At 35.1% G+C, this 22,503-nt stretch overlaps 3 protein-coding genes across 3 annotated transcripts; 2 read left to right on the top strand and 1 right to left on the bottom strand.

Annotated features, from left to right (window-relative positions):
• Positions 1-2,739: 2,739 nt before the first annotated feature.
• On the bottom strand, positions 2,740-3,867 carry LOC141679511 (uncharacterized). Its single transcript, XM_074485994.1, has 2 exons — positions 3,220-3,867; positions 2,740-3,159 (listed from the first exon to the last, which is right to left on the bottom strand). The coding sequence occupies exons 1-2, from the start codon at positions 3,865-3,867 to the stop codon at positions 2,740-2,742; spliced, it is 1,068 nt and encodes a 355-aa protein (XP_074342095.1).
• Positions 3,868-5,486: 1,619 nt separating this feature from the next.
• On the top strand, positions 5,487-8,606 carry LOC141679155 (rho GDP-dissociation inhibitor 1-like). The gene is made up of 5 exons (XM_074485663.1): positions 5,487-5,888; positions 5,997-6,063; positions 7,213-7,431; positions 7,512-7,636; positions 8,144-8,606. Exons 1-5 carry the CDS (start codon positions 5,598-5,600, stop codon positions 8,219-8,221), a joined length of 780 nt encoding a protein of 259 aa, XP_074341764.1. The 5' UTR covers positions 5,487-5,597; the 3' UTR covers positions 8,222-8,606.
• A 927-nt stretch (positions 8,607-9,533) lies between these two features.
• LOC141678150 (acyl-CoA--sterol O-acyltransferase 1-like) lies at positions 9,534-11,037 on the top strand. The gene is made up of 2 exons (XM_074484400.1): positions 9,534-9,766; positions 9,954-11,037. The coding sequence occupies exons 1-2, from the start codon at positions 9,723-9,725 to the stop codon at positions 10,834-10,836; spliced, it is 927 nt and encodes a 308-aa protein (XP_074340501.1). The 5' UTR covers positions 9,534-9,722; the 3' UTR covers positions 10,837-11,037.
• Positions 11,038-22,503: the final 11,466 nt, after the last annotated feature.

The raw sequence follows: 22,503 nt of genomic DNA, 5'->3' as shown, positions 1-22,503 counted from the left end.
TTTATAGTCAGCCACAACTTCATCCTTTTCTTCCAGCGAGAAAAGCCAATGCCACCGTTGAATTTCTCCGGTAAACCGGTTAGTTCAACAGCTTGTGGGAAACTATAGGTGGTCCAATCAATGGCCCCAGCAGTTGCACCCGAACTGCTACCACAGTTGCACCCGAACTGCTACCACCACCAACGATAACCTCACTTTCGTTAACCAGTATGCTAAATTCTATATAACTAGTATTCTCTTCAAGAATGTTGTAAATCTCACTAACAAATATAGTAACATAGAAGCAAGTGTATAAAGAATTTAGCAAGTTTAGGCCAAGACCACAGTTAACAAAACAAAACATGCAGGTAAACAAAATCAGTAACTGAAATAACGAAGAGAGAAAGAAAGATGTACCTGAAACCATAGCTTTTAACAGTGACTGAAATAAAGGTTCACAGATACAAAATGCCAAGAAAAATGATCACAACTGAGTCACCAGGCCTTGCTCGAAGTCCTGGCTGCTCTTGAAAAGAATATTGCCCCTACCTGCTGCGTTTGGGATGCGCACAATATCTCCACCAGGATAAAACAGCTCGGAGTTTATGTTAACAGCAGCAACAAAAGCTCCACTTCGACCAGCACCTCAGTCGCCGGAAAATATCAGCACTTCAGGACTTTTTGGAGAGAAATGCAGAGAGGTTGAAGAGAAGAGAAGAGAATCTAGTGTGTCTAATACATTCACTTTAACCTCTATTTATAGGAGAGGAAAAATGAAACTGTCCACACACTTAATGTCTGAATTAAACTGCTCATTAATGAAAAAATCAAAACTGATCAGATTTTGAATTCATTAATGAAAAAATCAAAACTGATCAGCTTTTGAATTTAAATTATTTATAACAGCTTTTCACATTAACACCCACATTATTATCAGAACTTAAGTTAAGTTCTGATTTGATTCATCAGTACTTAAGTTCTGATTCTGATATCAGAACTTGTTAAGTTCTGATTTTATTCATCAGTTCTTAAGTTCTGATTCTGATATCAGAACTTGTTACAGATCAGATTATTTGCAGGTTCAATATATTTAGACTAAGCCCACTAACAAAGTGACTTAGCCTATTTCAGTACCCAGCCCAATAATCCAGTCACCGATAAATAAATTCGAATTAAAATAATTCTCAAATAAATAAAATCCTCGCCCAGGTCGCCTCGCGTACGCGAGACGCCGAGACATTCGCCCAAATCGCCCTTCGACCCGACCCGGTCCGGTGCGGTGCGGTGCGGGGCGGGGCGGGGCGCGCGCGTGTGTGCGCGCGTGAAGCACATAACAACACAATGGACCATCACACACCTTAGTAGTTGTATACTACTCATGTGGGTAATACCATATAAAGCACACAACCCCCTTTATTTATTTCAATGTGGGACAAACATTCTCAAATTTTCCAAGTTTTTCCAAGCTACTTTCAACTCTCATTTCATATGGATTTCATTGAGAAAATTCTTAAAACCATACATGAAAATTTAAGTTCAAATATCATTGAACAATTTCCAATCATTAGATTTTAGGATTAACATCAAGAACATAATTAAATTAAGCTCTAAAATCCTAATTTTCTAACAAGAAGAATTGCAATTATGTGTTTCTTGGGTTCGACAGTCTATTGATCCGATCACCGGTCGATATTCAAATAAGAATAATTTATGGGGACGAATTCATGAAGATTATGCAAAAAATTGGTGTGGCACTCTCGAGAATCCTCATGCCGAATCTCGTTCAAAAGTTGCTCTTGATTCACACTGGACACCATTGAAGAGAGCACTAAAAAAATGGCACTGTGCCAAGAATCAAACTAGTAGACATAATGCAAGCGGAACCAATTTGGTGGATGAGGTAAATTTTTTTTATTTTTTCATTTTGATATGTTATATATTATTCGTATGATAACTTAATATGCATAATTTGTCATTTTATTTAGATAACTCAAGCTCAAAGATTATATTTCAAGGACATGAATAAAACATTTGACAAATGGGATTGTTACGAAGCAGTTGCAGCACATCCTCAATTTGTAGACGTTCCCACTACTTCTCCTCCGTTTCAATGAAACTTTCCAACACAACTGGAATCACCAATTAATTTGAATAGTGATGATTTCGTTGATGAAGAAGGTTTTACGACTCCAGAGTCTAATCGAGAAACTGGAGGTCATTCTAATCCGGTTAGACCCATAGGCGTGAAGGCGTCAAAGCAAGGCAAAAAGAAAGGAAAATAAGGTATGACAAAAAAAGATGAGATGTCTATAGCTATTTTCAATAATATGCAATGTAACCAAAAACAGCTTGTGGAGGCCAACATCAAAAGAGACGAGGAAACCCTTCAAATGTCGAGGGAGATATTAGAACTTGAAAAACGAAAGGAAGCGAGACAGGCAAGACTTGATGCTCTAGAAGAACGAAAAGAAACAAGATTGGCAAAATGAATTGATATTGAAGAACTAAGGGAGCAAACAAAGATCATGACAATGGATACTAGCCAAATGACTCTGAATACGAAGAAGTGGTTTAAAAGAAAGAAAGTTGAGATCATGGAACAAGTGAATGAGACTACTAGTGATGGTGCTCACATTCCTCACTTTGACGATGATTATTATGATTAGATTTATCTATGTTTTTCATTCAACTATGTACTTTGTTTTTTCATCCAACTATGTATTATGCTTTTTAATTTAATTATGATCAATGCTTTTTAATTCAATCTACCGGCTCGTCATAAACCCGTAATGCTAATGGATTCATTAGATCTTCTTCTATTGACTCCACAAATTCATCTTCAACAAATTCATCCTCAACTATCATGTTATGCAATATGATGCAAGTCATCATGATACTTCTAAGTGTGGAACACTTATGCATCCGAGCACCGTGACGAAGAATTGCCCATCGAGATTGCAAGATACCAAAACACCTCTCTACATCTTTGTGATATGCTTCCTGTTTCTTAACAAATAATTTATGTGCTTGAGTGGCAGGATTTGATATGGTTTTTACAAATGTTGAATACCTAGGATAAATCCCATCAGCAAGATAATAAACATTATTGTATCTTTTGCCATTGACGTGAAACACCACCGTTGGGCTATCTCCTGCGATAACTTTATCAAATACGGGAGACTGAACTAGAACGTTAATATCATTTTGAGCTCCAGGTATACCGAAAAAAGCGTGTCACACCCAAGTGTCATAGGAAGCAACGGCCTCTAGAATGATAGTCAGACGTCCTTTTCGACCATTATAAGCTCCACCCCACCCACTTGGACAATTCTTCCATTCCCAGTGCATACAATCGATACTCCCAATCATCCCTGAAAATCCTCTTTGTTCGCCTTTTGCTAGAAGCCTTCTTAAATCTGCAGGTGTTGGAGCACGAAGGTACTCTTTACCAAAGAGTCCTTCCACTTGCTCACAAAATTTTTTCATGCACTCAAGTGTAGTTGATTCTCCCATTCTACATATTTCGGCACATTGATCAGCTGGTGCACCGTAAGCTAGCATTCGTAATACGACAGTCATTTTTTGTTGGGGCAGCAACCCCAATAATCCAACCGCATCTGCTTTTTGATGCCAGTAGGAATCTTGAGTGCAAAGAGCTGTCTTGATGCGATTGAAAACATGAGGGCGCATTCTATACTTTCGACGGAAGTCGTCTTCACTGAATATTGGACGATCAACGAAATAATCTTCTATGAAATTTTTTCCCCTTGATGGCCTTTGTCTTTGATGATTGGGAGATTTGCCACGCCGTGAGCCGCGTCTTTGTGGTTCATCTGAAGTGTCGATGAAGTCCATCACTATTGCCGCTTCGGTGACTATGGCATTCATGATTTTAGACTTTTCTTGACTGTGTTGTTGCCTCTACTTCAACAATCTTTTCAATGCATTCATTTTGACAACAAATTATAATAATTTTGAGATACTATACTCAGAAGATCATGGTATTATTTATGGACAATTTTTCTATCTACAAATTTAGATCAAGACACGTGTCATTACGTGATTCAACGAAAATCTTATCAAAAATTTAAATTTATCCACAACCTTATCAAAAATCTAAAATTAGATAACAAACTATTATTGGATATTATTTGTGGGGCCATTAAATAATGGAGATGGACTTAAATTTATGATAAAAGTTTAAATTATTTATTTGATGAATAGTAATCGATGAATTGATGGAGTTTTATGGGTGCATAAATATCAACAAAAATAGTTGATTTATCGTGAATAGTAATCAACTCCATCAATTGAATTCATAAATTGACGAATTGATGAATCAATGGACTTTTTGGGTGCATATGCTGTAACAAAGCCAAATAGTACTAATTTGTATTGACCCAAATTTGGTCCTAAAACAGCAGATTATTCTCATGATCTCATCTATCAGTCTATCAGAGTATGAGGAAGTTACACGGGTCAAACGACAAAAAGAAGAAAACACAATGACTTGTTTTTACACAGGCAACTGGTCGGTCATTTGAACCTAAAAAGAAGCAACGTACCAAATCTATCTGTTCAGCGTACGCAGCTTATATTCCTCCAACGTTTCAGACTTTTAGTTAATTGCATGCAATTTGCATACTATTCTACAAAATCTTTCTCCGCTTCTCAGTATACAGTACTTCTTCGTCGGACATGAGGTAGTTTGACTAGTCCGCTTTTTACTGGACCACAAAAATGAGATATAAACTTGTAATTTTGATAATGTTAAATTAATGCTATAAGTGATAGATTTATTATTTTTAGAATATTCAAAAAAAGTAAGTGGCTCGTAAAATGGGAAGGAGCGAGTATTAAATAAATTTATTCTTATCTTATAACTGTCTATGGTTCACTTCACGGGAAGTCGGAAATTACGAAAAAACAATATATTTTACTATGAAAATAGATACTACATGAAATATGAATAGATTTTGATGGGAAAAAAGAAATTATTTGTGGAATACAATAGTGAGATACAAAATGATAGGATGCATGTGTGATGTGTTTGCCCAGAACCAGATTCATCATACTTGTTTCTTGAAATACCAACTCACTTGTCTCGCCAAATTCTAGCTGGCTTGAATCTAGATGAAATAATAATGCATATTAGTGACCCTCACGATCTCACCACTTCTCATGTACATTTGCAATCTATTATTCACATTTCTTTAAATCATTACTTTATAAATTTGTAATTGTGAAACAACCCATCTCTTTTTTTTCTTGTTTAATATCTCTGGTGTGTCTTTTCTTGTTGGATGTTACATCCTTTGTGGCCATACTTACTCTCACTTTTTCTTTTTAACTCTTTCCCCCCTCTCTTGGATTCTTTAGAAGATAATTCTATCCTTTTATTTATTCAATGCAATTATTTTTTTAATAGTGACAATTTTTGGTGTGACCACCTTTTTTTTGTGCTTTATCCTTTTGCACTTGGCAAGAATCTTACTGTTTTATTAGTTACTGCAGTAAATATTTTTGTATTCTCTTGGAGTTGTCATTTATATGTGTCATTGCTCATTGGTTGAGGGTGCATTTATTGAGAATTGCCTCTTGAGTGAGTGGTCTTATTAATGTCTTTGGCTGTTGAAGTAGGTTCAAGTACTTGTACTTCAAAAAACATGGGATTTGATGAAAAAATAAACGAGGGTGCTAAAGAAAATGAAGTTGAAATAAAGAAAGATGAGGCAGAATCAGAGATCAAGAATGGTGATTCAGGGGAGGAGAAGTTGACTAGGCAAATGAGTAGGAGCTCTGTAGATGGTTCTGATCATGATGATGATGAAGAAGATGAGGATGGTGTTGATGATAAATTACAGTTGGGTCCTCAATGCAGTCTTAAAGAACAGTTTGAGAAGGATAAGGTTTGTGTCTCTTGTAATTAGATTACTTGTTGGTTGCTCAATTTTGGGCTTTGGTTGTATTGTATAATGTAATGTTTGTTTAATTGTTGATACAATTTGGGAGTGCAGGATGATGAGAGCTTGAGGAGGTGGAAGGAACAACTTCTTGGGAGCGTGGATATCGAGTCTGTTGGAGGTAATTAATCTTGAAATTCTAGCTTAGTAGTTCATCTTTAAGAACTTTGTTTTGTTGCTAAAGTTGGACTATGCAGTAAAGTAATACTATGAATTATGATCGTATAGCTACTAATTTAGCCTGGATTATCGTGAAATTAACTGTCTACTTTAGGAAGAAGGATAGATTTGCCTATGTCTAACCCTCCAGGACTTTAATTTCAAGTGTCTCTGTATGCTTGGTTGATTTAATTGTTAATATTACTTTATTATCAAGTTTATAGAGAGATGACAACATTTCCAAGTAAATGTGTGCTGCACTGCTGTGTTCCCTCTTCCGAGAACCGTTGTTTGAATCTTAGATAGATAAGGTAAAAATTGAAAGGAACAATGGGGATTGAACTTGCTAAGTGACCAACGCTTAAAAAATAAAATTAAAGCACCAACTCTTAAAGTTTGAGTCATGGCAGAGTTAATTATCCGCATCGCTGTTAATACCTCATTCTTCTAAATACATTTCAACAAATGTGACCAAGAATTGTTTTTCCTTCAATAATAATTAGAAAACTAAATTAATTATAGCAAACATTGCCCAACACTGAAGAGAAAACAAATTTGAGAGAACTGGCCTTACTAAAGTTTGAGTCTTTGTTTTAGTTTACTGTTTACCTACGTAAATGTAGTCACCATCAACTTGAGCCAAATGGTCTTTAATGCATTGTGACCTGTCTCTTAAAAAATTTCGAATTTGATTTTTTTTTTTTGGGTCCCACATTTTGTAGTATGAAAATGTGGATGAAACAAATTATGATGTCATCTGGATTCTGGATTAAATTGACAGGAGCAATTTTCTTATGTGTTGCAAATGGCATCCTTATTTTACTGGTGAAAGGGAGATGGGATACAATTTAGAATAGATGGGCAATCTTTTACTACTTATTAAAGATATGACATGAAGAAAACATTGTTAGCAGAAAACAGAAGAAAAGTTTATTTGATGTTTTAATAAGCAAAAAGAGAATTAAACAATATAGGCCTAAGGCCCATGAAGGTCTCTAACCTGCTACCTTCGCGTCTGGCTGTGCCAATGGTGCGTATAAGTTATTTGTCATGATAATGTTTCAGTTCATTACTTCATTGTCTTAAATTTGTTACTGCTTTGTACCTGTAGAAACTCTGGATCCAGAAGTTAAGATTCTCAGCCTTGCGATCAAATCCACTGGAAGATCTGATATTGTTCTTCCAATTCCTGAGTCTGGAAATCCAAAAGGTCCATGGTTTACTTTGAAAGAAGGAAGTGTGTACAGCCTAAAGTTCAAATTCAAGGTCTTCAACAATATTGTATCCGGCCTTAAGTACCATAATACCGTTTGGAAAACTGGTCTTAAAGGTACATTTTCTTTCTCATGCATACGTTTTATGCCAAAGATGATTTTATTTGAGTTCAGTTAATTTGAAATATCACTTTAGTGGACCGCACAAAGGAAATGATTGGAACATTTAGTCCTCAGCAAGAGCCTTACACACATGAGATGCATGAGGAAACAACTCCGTCTGGCATGTTTGCTAGAGGATCATACACAGCCAAAACAAAGGCAAGTTACTTTATTTCTATGTAATTGCTAGTTACCCAACCTTACAAATATAAAGCTCAGATGAGTAAATTTAAGTGCCAAATAGTGCTCTTGGTTTTAATAAACGGAGGGAGGGGTTCCATGATTTTGAGAAATAGTACAAATTTGAACAGTTCTTTTATTGTTTTAGGCGTCTATGTGCCTGAATTACATCTGCTAAGTGAAACTTAGTTCTTCTGCATGTGCTATGATTACTCACTCGAGCACGGGGCCTTCTTATTTCAATAAAGCATCATAGTATTCAGAAATTCTTATGTACGGATTAATTTCAGTTGCAATACCTGTAATTTATTGTTACAACTTACAACTCTGTTGCACTGCAGTTGGAACTTGTTCAAATGCCACATGTAAATTGCAAATGCTTACGAAAAACAGAATGGAAACTGGATTCATCTTATGATTAAATTAAATTATAAACATCATTATGCACATCTGATAATTTTTCTCTCTTATCTCCTTCTTTTGCAGTTTCTTGACGATGACAATAAATGTTACCTAGAGATCAATTACACCTTTGATATCCGGAAAGATTGGCAGTCAATTTAAATGAGATTTCTCACAGCTTTAATTGTATTCAGTCATATGCTCTCTACTTTTAGTGTTAATTTGTGGATGGAGATAGCTAGGAATGACAAAATGAATCCAAATTGATCGAAATGGCAGAGATTTCAAAGAGATGATATATATCATTATATTGGATGTTCAAATGTTCTTCAGTCAAGTAGGTTGGGTTATCTGTCTATGTTCAGTGTCAGTATTGGTGTTATTGCAGTTTAGATATACTAAATGCTATGTGAGGCGAACTCTTATCGGAAGGGTACTAATCAATAATTATGGTTAGTAACACACAGTTCGTATCAGTATGTACCAAGGAACTATCCATCTATGACTCCTATACACAGTTGATCCACATTCACAAGTTTAAAATGAATCACACTCTGTTCAAATGCTGGAGTTTTATTTACTGCTTACATTTGCAAAGAGCAGAGTCTTTAAATAGTGCAGATCCATTCTCTCTATTTGGTCTAAAATTTTGAAGTTAATTGAAAAACAAACTTCTTGTAGTTATCATCACAATGTTGAATTGGAGTTTATTCCAGAACTTAACCAGGATTCTCCGTGACATATCGTTGACGAACAAAGAATGTTGAATTACTAAATAACAAGTTGTTTGAGTTTGTATTTAGTAAAACTGAAACTTGTACTGCAGGAGTTCTTTTGAGTTGTTTGTCGACGATTTATAAGTGTAAAAGAATTACACTACAGAATATGCAAAATCAAAGTTATTTTGGTGCAACGGATTTGGAATGTTATACGTTGAATATGGTTATACGTTTAAACGTTACTAACATAAACTAATTTAGTTTCTTGTTATGATAATGTCCTACACAATGGGTTCATTAAGTTTTAAAGCAGCTCTGTGACACGGCCTTAGAATTCGCCCCCTTCTAATTCCAACTGTGCCGGTGTCTAGCGCTTGTCGCCCTTCTAATGGACTATTAACCCGGTTGTGAGGAAGCCCGAGGATCTTATATTTTTTAACATTCCTCCTCAATACTACAATACTACTATTAGCCTGGTTACGAGTAAGCCCTGAAAATCTTATACTCTTTAATATTCCTCCTCAGAATTACGATACTTTTCGCTACGATTGTCAACGATAAATATAAACAATATTTAGATTAAATAAATATCTCTCTCAATAATACGATACTTTTCGCTACTATTGACAACGACAAATATAAACAATATTTAAATTAAATAAATGGGGGTGGGAGAACTTGAACTAGCTTTAATTTAAAACTATAATTAAAAAAAAAATCAAATACACAGTACATGTTTGTTTATAGCTTATTCAACTCCCTGATTCTGAATGTATCTCGGTGTTACCCACTAAATACATGTATTACTCAATAGTCAGACCTGGGAGCTAATCAGCTAAAACAAACAACTTATTTGCGGATCTTGTCCACCATTTTTCGAGATCTTGCATCAAAATGGAAGGAGAAATTTACAACTTTGTAATGGTCTGGATATCAGTCTTAGCATGTCTCTGCTATTCTCACACCATTACCAAGTTTTTCCCAAAAGGTACCTTAAGATTCTTGACCATCTTTCCAGTTCTATGCTTATTTATTTATCTTCCTCTGTGTCTTAACTCCATTAATCTTGGTTGCAATTCTACTTTCTTCATTTCATGGCTTACCAACTTCAAGCTTCTTCTCTTTGCCTTCAGTACTGGCCCATTATATTCTGACGCACCTCTTTCTTTGACTAGATTTATTCTCTTGGCTTGTCTTCCCATCAAGATCAAGCAGCCTAATCAAGATGTCAAAAATGGCCCAAAACAAAAACCTGAGAAATACCAATTTCTTGAAAATGCTAAAAATGGCCAAATATATGATTTAAATGGAGAATCTAAAGGCTACCATGTTCAAGATTTACCCAAAAAAAGCCATAAGTCACTTTCTAATTATGTTATCAAGTTTTTATTGTTTGTTACATTGATCAAGATTTATGATTACAAAGAAAATTTACACCCAAATTTCCTGTGGTTGCTTTATTGCTTCCACATTTACTTTGTTCTTGAGTTACTACTAGCATTGTTTGCTGCCATTGCTCGATCACTAATGTCCTTAGAGCTGGAACCGCAATTCGATGATCCTTACCTTGCAACTTCACTTCAAAATTTTTGGGGCAAAAGATGGAACCTCATGGTGTCCAACATTTTGCGTCCCACAGTATTTGTTCCTGTTCACCATGTTTCGACAATTTTGATTGGAAAAAAATTGGCTGCATTGCCCGCGGTGATGGCTACATTTTTTGTATCTGGCCTAATGCATGAGCTGATTTTTTATAGCTATCAAAGACAGAAAACAGATTGGCAAGCAATGTGTTTCTTTATGTTACATGGAGTGGCACTGGCTATAGAAATCGGAGCTAAGAAGATGTTGAATGGGAAATTCAGGCTGCCTCTGACGGTTTCGAGACCTTTGACATTAACGTTTGTAATTGTTACTAGCTTTTGGCTATTCTTTCCACCATTTTTAAGAGGGAATATTGCAGAACTGAAATCATGTAAAGAAACTATTGCTTTTGTTGAGTTTGTAAAGCATGGGCGTTTGGTTAGTCCTGATAATTTTACTTGTCCTTACTTGTAAGGGCATCTACCAGGAGATGTGTAATTCGTTGCGCATTGTATAACAAACCAGGAATGTGGATTTGGTTTGATTTTTACAAATTTGTTGGCGGACAAGTGATTCTACATTATTACCTCTGTGACTGTGTACTATGTCCCCGCTTAACAGCAATTGAAATGAAATATCCATATTAATCTTTTTGTTAAACTACTTTGGTTCAAGATGTCATGTAGGGTTGTGATCAAAATAGTGTTAGCCTAGTATGGGATCAGGTATCGTATCATGTGTTTTGGTTAAGTATTATAATAAATATTTTTAATTTAAAATATGTTAGTCAATAAATTATAATTTAATTAAATATATTAATTTTATTATTATTTTAATATTCTTTAAGTTCATAGATTTATTTTAATACTAAACTTTTATATTTGATTGCTTAAATAAAAATTAAAATAATGAAATAAAAGTTGATACACATACAAATATATCCCTCTCTTGTACCCACCTCCCTTTTTGATATTAAAAACCATACCTTGGAGCTTTGAGAAATGAGTATTAAATTTTATTTTTTAAAACAAAACGTACGAAACCCATGCCTCTTTCCACAATGTGGCGAACCAAACAACATTTGGAGCTTGGCTAAATATTAAATAAGTCTAAAAAAATAAATATTAAAAATATTTATTTGTGTGACAATTACAAAATGATTTAAAATTGAAAAGCCATTCTTATGTTCAACTTATTAATTATTATTTTTATTTTTTATTGTAACAACTCGTGAGTTATACCATATGTCCAAACAAATATAACTTCATTTTTTAGTTATGATTTACCATTAATTTTAGATAATTATCTAAAATTAAGTTAATTTGTAATACAAAATTAAGATTATTTTTATAAATGCAGGAGTTTAATTATATTATTATAAGAATATTATTCAATTTTTATATACAAAATTCTAATAACTTTATAAAATTTTCCTAAAATTAATTTAGAAACTTTTGTCTCAAATAATTTTAAGGCACAAGTTGTTTTTCTGAGTTGACCTACTTATTTCTCTATAGACGCATATCGTATTATAAAACATGTATTGCAACTAAAAAAAAAAATTATTCGATTGGCATGCCATGATGAAGCATGTATTGCAATTTAAAAGAAAATACATATTTCATTTGATATTCAAAAGATGATGTATTTGGATGGTAAACATGTATTTATTACTTTCTTTCTGTAAATTTGGTTATTTTTTAAAAATATATTCGTGATACGTACATGTTTATATTGGTGCTGGGAGCTCGGCACGTATTATAAGACTTATATAATTTTTTAATTAAAAAAAGATCTTATTTATAAAAAATATATGATTTATAATATGTTAGATATATTTGATAATGTCATGTCTAATATGATTTGTGTTTAGTTTTCAGATCTTACTTGAATATGACAAATCAGTACTTAACTGAAATAGAACTTATACTGAAATCAGAACTTAAGTTATCAGTACTTAAGGTTCAGGAGATATTTATCAGGAGATAATATCAGGACTTAAATGAAACTTTCAGATAAGAAAGGCGGCTGATTCAAAGGAAAGAAGATCAAGACAAACGTAAGAAGAGATATGCATGAAGAAGGAATTCTGTGAAAAATGGAATACTTGGAAGAAAAGATAACTGATTGATATATTTTAGGAAGCAGAATTATATTCCATATCAATTAGCGATTATCTTGTAACTGTGTAATATATAAACACAGACATAGGGTTTACACTATAAGTGCTATCATTATCGAGAATATTATTCATTGTAACCCTAGCAGCTCTCGTGATATTTGTTCATCACTAAGAGAGGACAGTTCTATATTGTAACAGAGTTTAATAAAGTTTGTTTTCTGTTACTTGTGTTCTTTGAATTTGATTTGATTGTGATATACACTGTATTCAACCCCCTTCTACAGTGTGTGTGACCTAACAAGTGGTATCAGAGCCTATCTGTTAACACACAAACAGTTTAAGATCAAAAAACAATCATGTCTGAAGCAGAAACTCCAACCAAGCCCACCAAAACTGAAGAACCCCCAAAGACTCAAATCCATAATCGATATGAGGCTATTAGAGTTCCCATACTGAAACCATCTGAATATCCCATATGGAAGGTGAGGATGACTATGTTTTTGGAAGCTACAGATCCAGAATATCTTGACAGAATCAATGAAGGACCTCACAAGCCAACAAAACTCGCTGTTGTAGTTGCAGGTGAAGCAGCAAAGTCTGTACCAAAGGAGAAGAGTGATTACACTGCTGAAGATATCGCATCAATTGCTAAGGATGCTAAGGTACGACACTTGCTGCATAGTGCCATTGATAATGTAATGTCAAACAGGGTAATTAACTGCAAGACTGCATAGGAGATATGGGATGCCTTAGAGACAAGGTGCCAGGGAACTGATTCGATTAAGAAGAACATGAAGACAATACTCACTCAAGAGTATGAACACTTTGACTCAAAGCCTAATGAGTCATTAACTGATCTATATGACAGATTTGTCAAACTCTTGAATGATTTGTCACTAGTTGATAAGGAGTATGATCTTGAAGATTCAAATCTTAAATTCCTGTTAGCTCTTCCTGAAAGTTGGGATTTAAAGGCCACAATAATAAGAGACAACTATAATCTTGAAAAAATAACTCTTGATGAAATTTATGGGATGCTCAAGACTCATGAACTTGAGATGGAACAAAGAAGCAAGAGGAAAGAAGGAAAGTCAAGGACAATTGCTCTTAAGGCTGAAGAAGAATCCCCCAAGGCAGCTACCTCAAGGAAAGGCAAGGGAAAATCGCTCATCACAAAGTCTGATACTGAGTCATCAAGTTCTGATAGTGACGATGACTCAGAAACTGAAAGCTTGCCTGAGACGGATGCTGATGAAGAGATGATGAAGTTGTGTGCTCTTATGGTGAAAGGAATCACAAGGATTGCATACAGAAAGTTCAGGAAGGGAAAGAAATTTTCCAGGAAAGGTGCAAGTTCTGATAAGAAGAGTTTCAGAAAATCTGAAGGCAAATGAGGGAAGTCTGACAGAGGAGATTACACAAATGTCAAATGCTACAACTGTGGTAAGATAGGCCCAATATCTCCTGATTGCAAGAAAGTGAAGAGTGACAAAGGCAAGGCTCTTGTCACAAAGAAGAAAAGCTGGACAGACACTTCAGATTCTGAAAGTGAGGTGAATTATGCCTTGATGGCAAATGCTGATAGCAGTTCTGAAGCTGTTGAGTTAAAGGTACCTCAAACTACTTATGCCTTTCATACTGATGACATTAATGAGTTGAGAAGATATCTTAAAACTATGTTCATTAGTTATAGAGATCAAACTTTAACATGTGAAAGATTAACTTCTGAAAATCTTGCTTGTAAAAAGAGGAATGATTATTTAGAAAAAGAGTTAGTCATGTTCCATCTAACTCAGAAAGATAGAGATGATGCTTTCTATGTTAGGGATGAAGTACTTAAAATGAATGAATCTCTAAAAACTGAGTTAGAAAAAGAAAGAGAGATTATCAGGACTTGGACTAACTCTGGCAGAATAACTCAGAATTTGTTAAGTAGTGCAAACTGGAAAGAGGGCTTAGGTTATGGAGATGATAAGAATGATAAAGGAACTGTAGAAATTAAGCCTATAGTTGTTAAACAAAAGCCAAAGTTAAAACCTGTTAGGTTTGTAGCTGTAAAGTCTGATACTGAGAAATCAGAAGTTAAAGAGGAATTAACTTCTGATAAACTAAAACAGGAAATGACAACTGAAGTAAACGTAGGCTTAATGACAAAGAAGCAGCTTAAGCATAAGCTGAAAGATGTTAAGAATATAAACAAGGTAAAGTCACCTAGGAAAAATAGGAATGGAAAGGAAGGTGTGAATAAAAGCAATGATTATAAGCCTGTTCCTAATGCTCCTAGAAAAACATGTCATAACTGTGGAAGTTCTAACCATCTGGCTTCTTTTTACAGGAAGAATAAGAACATAAACTCATTACCTTCAAAATCAGGAGTTAAGAGTCAGTCTGTTAGATATAGGCCACAAAATCCTTGTTTTCATTGTGATAGTTTATGGCATTTCATTTATACTTGTAAGGAATATCATAGTTTGTACTATGATTATTATCAAATAAAACCTTCTTTAAAGAAAGTTAGCATTGTTCCTTCTAGTGTAAGTTCTGATACAAAGTCTGATAGTGTAAATGTTGATAAGAAAATGTTAACATAAACTCTGATGCTAAATCCACTACAAATGTTAACAAATTTAATAAGGCCAAAAGATCCAAGCAAGTTTGGGTCCTTAAAACTAATCATTTGTGGTCTTTGTGATTGCAGGGCAACAGGAAAAACATCCTAGTTCTGGACAGTGGATGCTCAGGACATATGACTGAAAATAAAGCCCTGCTATCAGACTTTGTGGAGAAAGCTGGCCCAAGTGTTTCTTATGGAAATGGCAACATTGGAAAAACACTGGGATATGACAATATCAATCTTGGGAATGTCATCATTAAAGAAGTAGCTCTAGTCTTAGGACTTAAACATAATCTGCTGAGTGTTAGTCAAATCTGTGACAGAGGTTATCATGTGGATTTCTTTGAAGAACACTGTGAAGTTGTAAGCAAATCTACAGACAAAGTTGTTCTGAAAGGATACAGGCATGGTAACATTTATGAAGCCAAGCTTTCAACAAGTACTGCTGGTTCTGCAATCTGTCTGTTAAGTAGAGCATCAATTGAAGAAAGCTGGAATTGGCACAAGAAACTCTCTCATTTAAATTTCAACAATATAAATGAATTAGTCAAGAAAGATCTTGTGAGAGGACTGCCAAAATCAGTATTTGCTCCTGATGGTCTTTGTGATTCATGTCAGAAGGCAAAACAAAAAAATCTTCATTCAAGAGCAAGACTGAATCATCAATTCTTGAGCCTTATCACCTACTACATGTAGATCTATTTGGTCCAGTGAATGTCATGTCTATTACAAAGAATAAATATGTTATGGTCATAGTGGCTGAGTTCACCAGATACACATGGGTGTATTTCTTGCACACAAAAAGTGAAACGGCATCTATCTTGATTGATCATGTCAAGCAACTGGATAAATTGGTCAAAGATTCTGTGAAGATCATAAGAAGTGATAATGGCACTGAGTTCAAGAATTTGATCATGGAAGAGTTCTGCAAGGACCATGGAATAAAGCAGCAATTTTCTGCTCCTGGAACTCCACAGTAAAATGGAGTTGTTGAAAGAAAGAATAGAACTCTTATTGAAGCTGCACGAACTATGCTTGATGAAGCAAAGCTACCAACCTATTTTTGGGCTGTAGCTGTGCAGACTGCTTGTTTTACTCAGAATGCAACACTCATTAACAAGCATGGAAAGACACCACATGAGATGGTGAAGAAAAAGAAGCCAAATCTGAAGTATTTTCATGTATTTGGATGTAAGTGTTTTGTTCTTAAGACTCACCCTGAACAGCTATCCAAATTTGATTTAAAAGCTGATGAAGGAATTTTTGTTGGATATCCACTTTCCACAAAAGCCTTCAGAGTATACAATTTAAGAACAAGGGTTGTCATGGAATCTATCAATATCTCCTTTGATGATAAGAAGATTACTGGACTTGAAGATTTCAATGATCATGATTAGCTAAGATTTGAAAATAAAGACTTAAATTCTGATACTGAAAATCCTCATAGTCTAAATCCTGATACTGCAAACTCTGATGGATTAAACTCTGATGTTATTGAAACTGTGGTGACTACACCAAAGGAAGATGCACCTGTGCAAGGGGAGCATACTGAAGAAACAACCACATCTCAAGAAGCATCAGAACATACAACTGGCTCTTCACGTTCTGATTCATCAAGTTCTGATAAGCCAAGTTCTGATAGTTCAGATAACTTAAATTCTGAAGGATCTAACTCAGAGAGCATAGTTTCAGGGGGAGCATCAGAAAATGTTGATGAAGATAGCATGGATCATGGGGGAGCATCCAGTTCTAGAGAAAACCTTCCATCTGCAAGGAAGTGGACTAAATCACATACACCTGACTTAATTATTGGAAATCCTGATGCAGGTGTCAGAACTAGAACAGTTACTTCAAGTGAATGTCTCTATAATTCTTTTCTTTCTTAGACTGAACCAAAGAAAGTGGAAGAAGTTCTTCAAGATACTAATTGGGTGCAAGCAATGCAGGAAGAGTTCAATGAATTTGAAAGAAACAAAGTCTGGACCCTAGTGCCAAGACTAAAGGACATATCTGTTGTTGGTACAAAGTGGGTGTTCAGAAACAAAACTGATAGTGATGGCATAATTACAAGGAATAAAGCAAGGCTAGTTGCAAAAGGATATTCTCAACATGAGGGAATTGATTATGATGAAACATTTGCACCAGTTGCTAGATTGGGAGCCATAAGGATATTTTTGGCTTATGCTGCTCACAAAAAGTTTACTGTCTTTCAAATGGATGTGAAAAGTGCTTTTCTCAATGGAGAATTGGAAGAGGAAGTATATGTTGAACAACCTCCAGGCTTTGTAGATTCCAAATTTCCAAATCATGTCTACAGGCTTGATAAAGCACTTTATGGCCTTAAGCAAGCTCCAAGAGCATGGTATGAGACTTTAGCTCAGTTTCTTCTGGAAAGTGGATTTAATAGAGGAACTATTGACAAAAATCTGTTCTACCTCAACCATGGAAAGGACTTACTTTTGGTGCAGATATATGTTGATGATATCATTTTTTGTTCTACAAATGACAGACTTTGCAAGAAGTTTGCCAAACTGATGCAGTCAAGATATCAAATAAGTATGATGGGGGAACTTAGCTATTTTCTGGGCCTTCAAGTCAAGCAGAATGAAGAAGGCACTTTTATTTGTCAAACGAAGTACACCAGAAATTTGCTGAAGAAATTTGGAATGCAAGATTGTTCAAGTGCATCCACTCCCATGGTCACTGCAATAAAATTGGATAAGGATACTGGTAAATCAGTAGATATTACTGATTACATAGGTACGATTGGCTCACTATTCTATCTAACTGCTAGTAGACCTGATATCATGTATGCTACCTATCTTTGTGCAAGATTTCAAGCAGATCCAAGAGAACCTCACTTAACAGTTGTGAAAAGAATTTTCAAGTATCTTAAGGGAACAACTGATCTGGGATTGTGGTATCCCAGAGAATCAGACTTTAAACTAATAGGTTACTCAGATGCAGATTTTGCAGGTTGCAAAATTGACAGGAAAAGCACAAGTGGAAGCTGCCAATTTCTTGGAGGCGGACTAGTTTTTTGGTTTAGCAAGAAACAAAAGTCAATTTCCACATTAACTGCAGAAGCAGAGTACGTTGCTGCAGGAAGCTGTTGTGCACAGATTCTTTGGATGAAGAATCAGTTACTGGATTATGGGTTAACATATTTTAAAATCCCTATTTACTGTGATAATCAAAGTGCTATTGCTATGACAGGTAATCCAGTTCAATACTCAATGACAAAGTACATCAGCATTAGGTACCACTTCATAAGGGAACATGTGGATGAAGGTACAGTGGAATTGCACTTTGTTCCCACAGATCAACAACTAGCAGATATCTTCACAAAACCACTGTGTGAAGCTACTTTTACAAGATTGGTAAATGAACTTGGCATGGTTTCAGGTTCTTTTTCTAAATCTGCTTAGTTTTTGTTCTGATGCATCAGATTTTATGATCAGTATTTACAGATATTACTATCTTTGTGTATTATATGCTTAATTGAAAATTGCTTTACTGATTATTTTCTGATGTGAATTTCTAAACTCTGATAGTGATATGAATGTTTCTGTGATTATTCAATCCAATGAGGATAAATATGCTAGATGCTGACCTAGTAGTCTTTAATATACTAACAAATCCCATGTTTGAAGTAATTGTTTATGTGGAAATCTGTTGACACAAGCAAATTCTGATACTGAGCTTAGTTGAAGTTTACTTTGTGTATCTCATTACTAAGTCACAAACTGGAATAATGCTTCTTATCTGTTAAGTTCTGATGTTAGTAAATCTGATGGATGTACTAAGTGCTGATAAACCTCACTAATCAAAAGAAAAAGAAATTAAAATCAGATACTCCTTCGAGATCTATAGTAAAAACTGTGGAAGGGAAGACCCAAGTGCATTACTGGTATTAAGTAATATGCATCAGAAAAGCAAAATAAATATTTTTCTTGGTGACTTTTCACACTCTATGATTACTGGAGAAATACTCTGATAATAGCATAAATTCTGATAAGCAGTCGTGACTCACTTACACTGAGAAGCCACTGTAAAATGGAATTTCAAAAGATGCATAAAATTAGCACAAAACGATTGAGGTGGACTCATGCATGAACTCATTATAAAGTAGACTTCAGAATCATGACAGATTTTGAGCAAAGTTCTTAGTTATGCCTTATTTCTAAGATGTACTGAAGTGAATCAGACTTTAATCTTTATCTGATATTTAGCTTACTGCACACACATACACTCCATATGAATGATGAAAATTACTCTGGTGATAAATGTTCTTTTAGATGAACAGTTTAAGTGTCAGTTGCATAAATTCTGAGGACAAGTTCTGATGGAAGTTCTGATGATTAAGTTTTGAAGAAACGAAATCAGAATTTGTGTGAAGAATTACAAAAACAGGCATTCACTTTTCGAGTTAAGAAATCATGTTCTGATGACTGTTAAGTTCTGATATAAGTCTAAGTTCTGATATTAAACTCTGATTCTTTACTTGACTTATTTGTGATTAAAATCTGAAACAGTCTTATTTAAAATCAGAATATGTTTGGGTGAAATATTAACAGTCAACATAATTTGGGTTAGTGGTACACGTCTATGCACAGTAATTTTTACTTGTTTCGTGTGCGCATTAAATCCTGTTTTAAACTTCCAATGGCTATTTTTATTCTCATCAGTCTAGGGAGACGAGGCAGAATTATTTCTACCTATAACCATTCAATTTTCCTTGCGTCTCTTGGAATTCTATTGGCTATATAAACCAACACCTCATTCCAGCCAATACATCTCTCATTTTCTCTCAAACTCCCAAACTCATTTCTTTTTCACTCATCACAACCATGGTTCACTTTAACTTAGTTCTGAACTATGACACTTTCACTATAAATTGAGGTATCCTGAATGGCAGCAGGAATGGCATGTCACTGTCGCTCCTGATGATGTCTGGGACTCAGTTCCCCAAGAGGTACTCACAGACCTCTTGTTCTTCTACATGGACTACCATCGCCATCTTGAGCGTCTGGAAGAGGAACGGAGGGAAGCTCTCCGATAGCAGGAGCGAATCATTCGTCTCGCTGTTCTTTTTGTTGAGAGTAGGAAGAAGAAATGATTGTAGCTTAGGACAATCTTGTACTTTTGAGATTGTAATTTAAATTTCATGAAATGTATTTGCTCAATATATTAATGAAATTTTATATTTATGCAAGATTTTGTCTCTGAGTCCTTTGATATTTTGATAACATTTTAAATCCTGATACTAACCATATTCTGATGACCTTTTTAGCTCTGATACAAATCAAGTTCTGATTCTGACGTGGAAGTATTTGTTTACTTAGTTTATTAATGGTCATTTTCTCATTGGTCATAATTTTACAGAATATTGGTAAGGCAGTAATAAAAAAAATTAGGCGGGAACAATTTTTAAAATTTAAAATTAAACTGAACTATCTTGATTAATGGGATTACTTGGTAAGTGGAACGGTTTTTCCTTGAAAAACTGCATGTGATAAGTAATGATTACTGAATACCCGTGCCCATTAATTATCTTTTACTGCTGCATGTCTAACAGGTGTCTCAACGGTTACTTTTTCTACCATGTATAAGTAAAAGAGAGGAAAGATTGTAATATCTTTTATTTACTTTCATATTTTATCTCTCTCTTTTTACTTTTATTCTCTCTCATCTACTAACGATTTTTCATACAGACATTTTCTCAAACACCTTACAGGCAATCTTTTTCCTCACAAATTCTCATGGCACCCAAGGACATAATTTTTGATGGAGCTACGTTTGTTCCTAATAACTTCTCTGCTATTCTTAGCAAGTCAGAAGCACCCTCTGAACTTCACTTCATTCAGGACTTTCTTGCTAGTTCTGATATTGGATATGCTCTGACTGAACCCGAAGCAGTCTCTGGTATTCAAGTACTGGAGTTCTGGAGAAGCGGTGTATATGATGATGGTGGTGCTCAAGGGTCCCCAAGTATTATTTTTTCATCAGGGGAGGATGAGTATGTTGTGACTTTGTCTACGGTTCACCAAGCACTGCAGCTACCTGAGAACTGTGTTTATTATACTGTTGACGAGCCAGTTCTTCAAAACATGATGACCAGTCTAGGATATGAAAAGACATTGGTAAAGCTGGGCCAGTTGAAGAGATCTTTCATAAGGAGGGAATGGAGTTTCTTCTTTGATTGTATAACTAAAGCTTTTGCAAACAAATGTTCTAATTTTGATGCAATTCCCATATTCAGCCAACAAATCGGGTATGCTCTCATAAATCGAACTGATTTTGACTATGCAAGTGATGTTTTAGGTTTTATTGGGGACAGAATGCATGAAGATAGATCTACTGTTTATTTTGCTAGATTCTGTCAGCTTATTTATAGTTTTTATTGTGATAATAAGCCCCAAGGTTATGGTGAATTAATTTCATCATTCAGAATAGCTAAAAGAGCTTTTACTGACTTATTATCTACTGATAATAAGAAGGCTGTGTTAAGACCCCTCTTAATTCCTTTATCTGTCAAACAAGCCTTAATAACCTATGATCCTGTTAAGTACACTGCCTTATATCCTGATGTTCAACCATCTGGACCTCATCCATCAGCACCTACCACCTCTACCCAACCACCACAAACTTCTCAACCTCAACCTTCAAAACCTACAGTGCAGCCTTCATCTTCCAAACCTAAGAGGATTAAGAAATTACCCCAGACACAACAGAAGAGAAGGAGATTCATTCTGCGAGATGAATCAGATGCTGAGGAACATGTTCCTGTATCAGAACCTGTTGTTCAATAAGCTGAGAAGGTCTCTTCTCAGAAGGATGTTGATATTGGGAGTTCTAGGCCTCTAAAAAGGCTTAGAAAGTATAATTCTGATGATACAGCTCCTAAAGTCACCTTAAAAGCTAAAAGATTCAAAACATTGGCAAAAAGGCCTGAAGATTCTGGTAAAGGAATGGAAGCAGCAGCCAAGGAAGGAGATCAGGAATCTCTGATCTCACAAGACCCTGTTGAAGCTCACAATTCTCCTAGTGCTGATTCAGACCCTCATGCTACTCATCACTCACCACTACATGAGCCAGAATCTACTCACATTCCTACACCTCCAGTATCTCCAGTAAATGCTGATACTCAGGGGCCAAGTGATGAAATTGACATTCATAACTTGGAAGTGCCTCATGTTTTGAATCTAGAAGCTCCACCAACTCAAGTCACTCCAACAACAACACCAATTCCTGTTGCTGATTTTAATCCAGAATTGCCTACAACACCTTCTCTGCATCTAGATACTGAAGATCAGATTTTAGGTGAGCATCAGAATATGGATGTTGATCAGAACTTAGTTCGAGATCAGCCCTTAGAGGATTATGTTGAAGCCTCCATATATTC

Source organism: Apium graveolens, chromosome 8 (assembly GCF_009905375.1).
Source record: "Apium graveolens cultivar Ventura chromosome 8, ASM990537v1, whole genome shotgun sequence".
Classification (NCBI taxonomy): Eukaryota; Viridiplantae; Streptophyta; class Magnoliopsida; order Apiales; family Apiaceae; genus Apium; species Apium graveolens.
The sequence above is the reverse complement of the archived record's forward strand: the minus strand, read 5'-3'. Positions and strand labels throughout refer to the sequence as shown.

What these genes read in the sequence shown, in the direction of transcription:
- LOC141679511 (XM_074485994.1), bottom strand. Translation starts at nt 3,867, where the DNA reads ATGAATGCCATAGTCACCGAAGCGGCAATAGTGATGGACTTCATCGAC. An exon ending in TTGCTTCCTATGACACTTGG is followed by an intron (nt 3,160 to 3,219) that starts GTGTGACACGCT and finishes GTTCTAGTTCAG; the next exon opens with TCTCCCGTATTTGATAAAGT.
- LOC141679155 (XM_074485663.1), top strand. Translation starts at nt 5,598, where the DNA reads ATGTCTTTGGCTGTTGAAGTAGGTTCAAGTACTTGTACTTCAAAAAAC. An exon ending in GGATATCGAGTCTGTTGGAG is followed by an intron (nt 6,064 to 7,212) that starts GTAATTAATCTT and finishes TTGTACCTGTAG; the next exon opens with AAACTCTGGATCCAGAAGTT. An exon ending in CATACACAGCCAAAACAAAG is followed by an intron (nt 7,637 to 8,143) that starts GCAAGTTACTTT and finishes CTTCTTTTGCAG; the next exon opens with TTTCTTGACGATGACAATAA.
- LOC141678150 (XM_074484400.1), top strand. Translation starts at nt 9,723, where the DNA reads ATGTCTCTGCTATTCTCACACCATTACCAAGTTTTTCCCAAAAG. An exon ending in TACCAAGTTTTTCCCAAAAG is followed by an intron (nt 9,767 to 9,953) that starts GTACCTTAAGAT and finishes TTCTTTGACTAG; the next exon opens with ATTTATTCTCTTGGCTTGTC.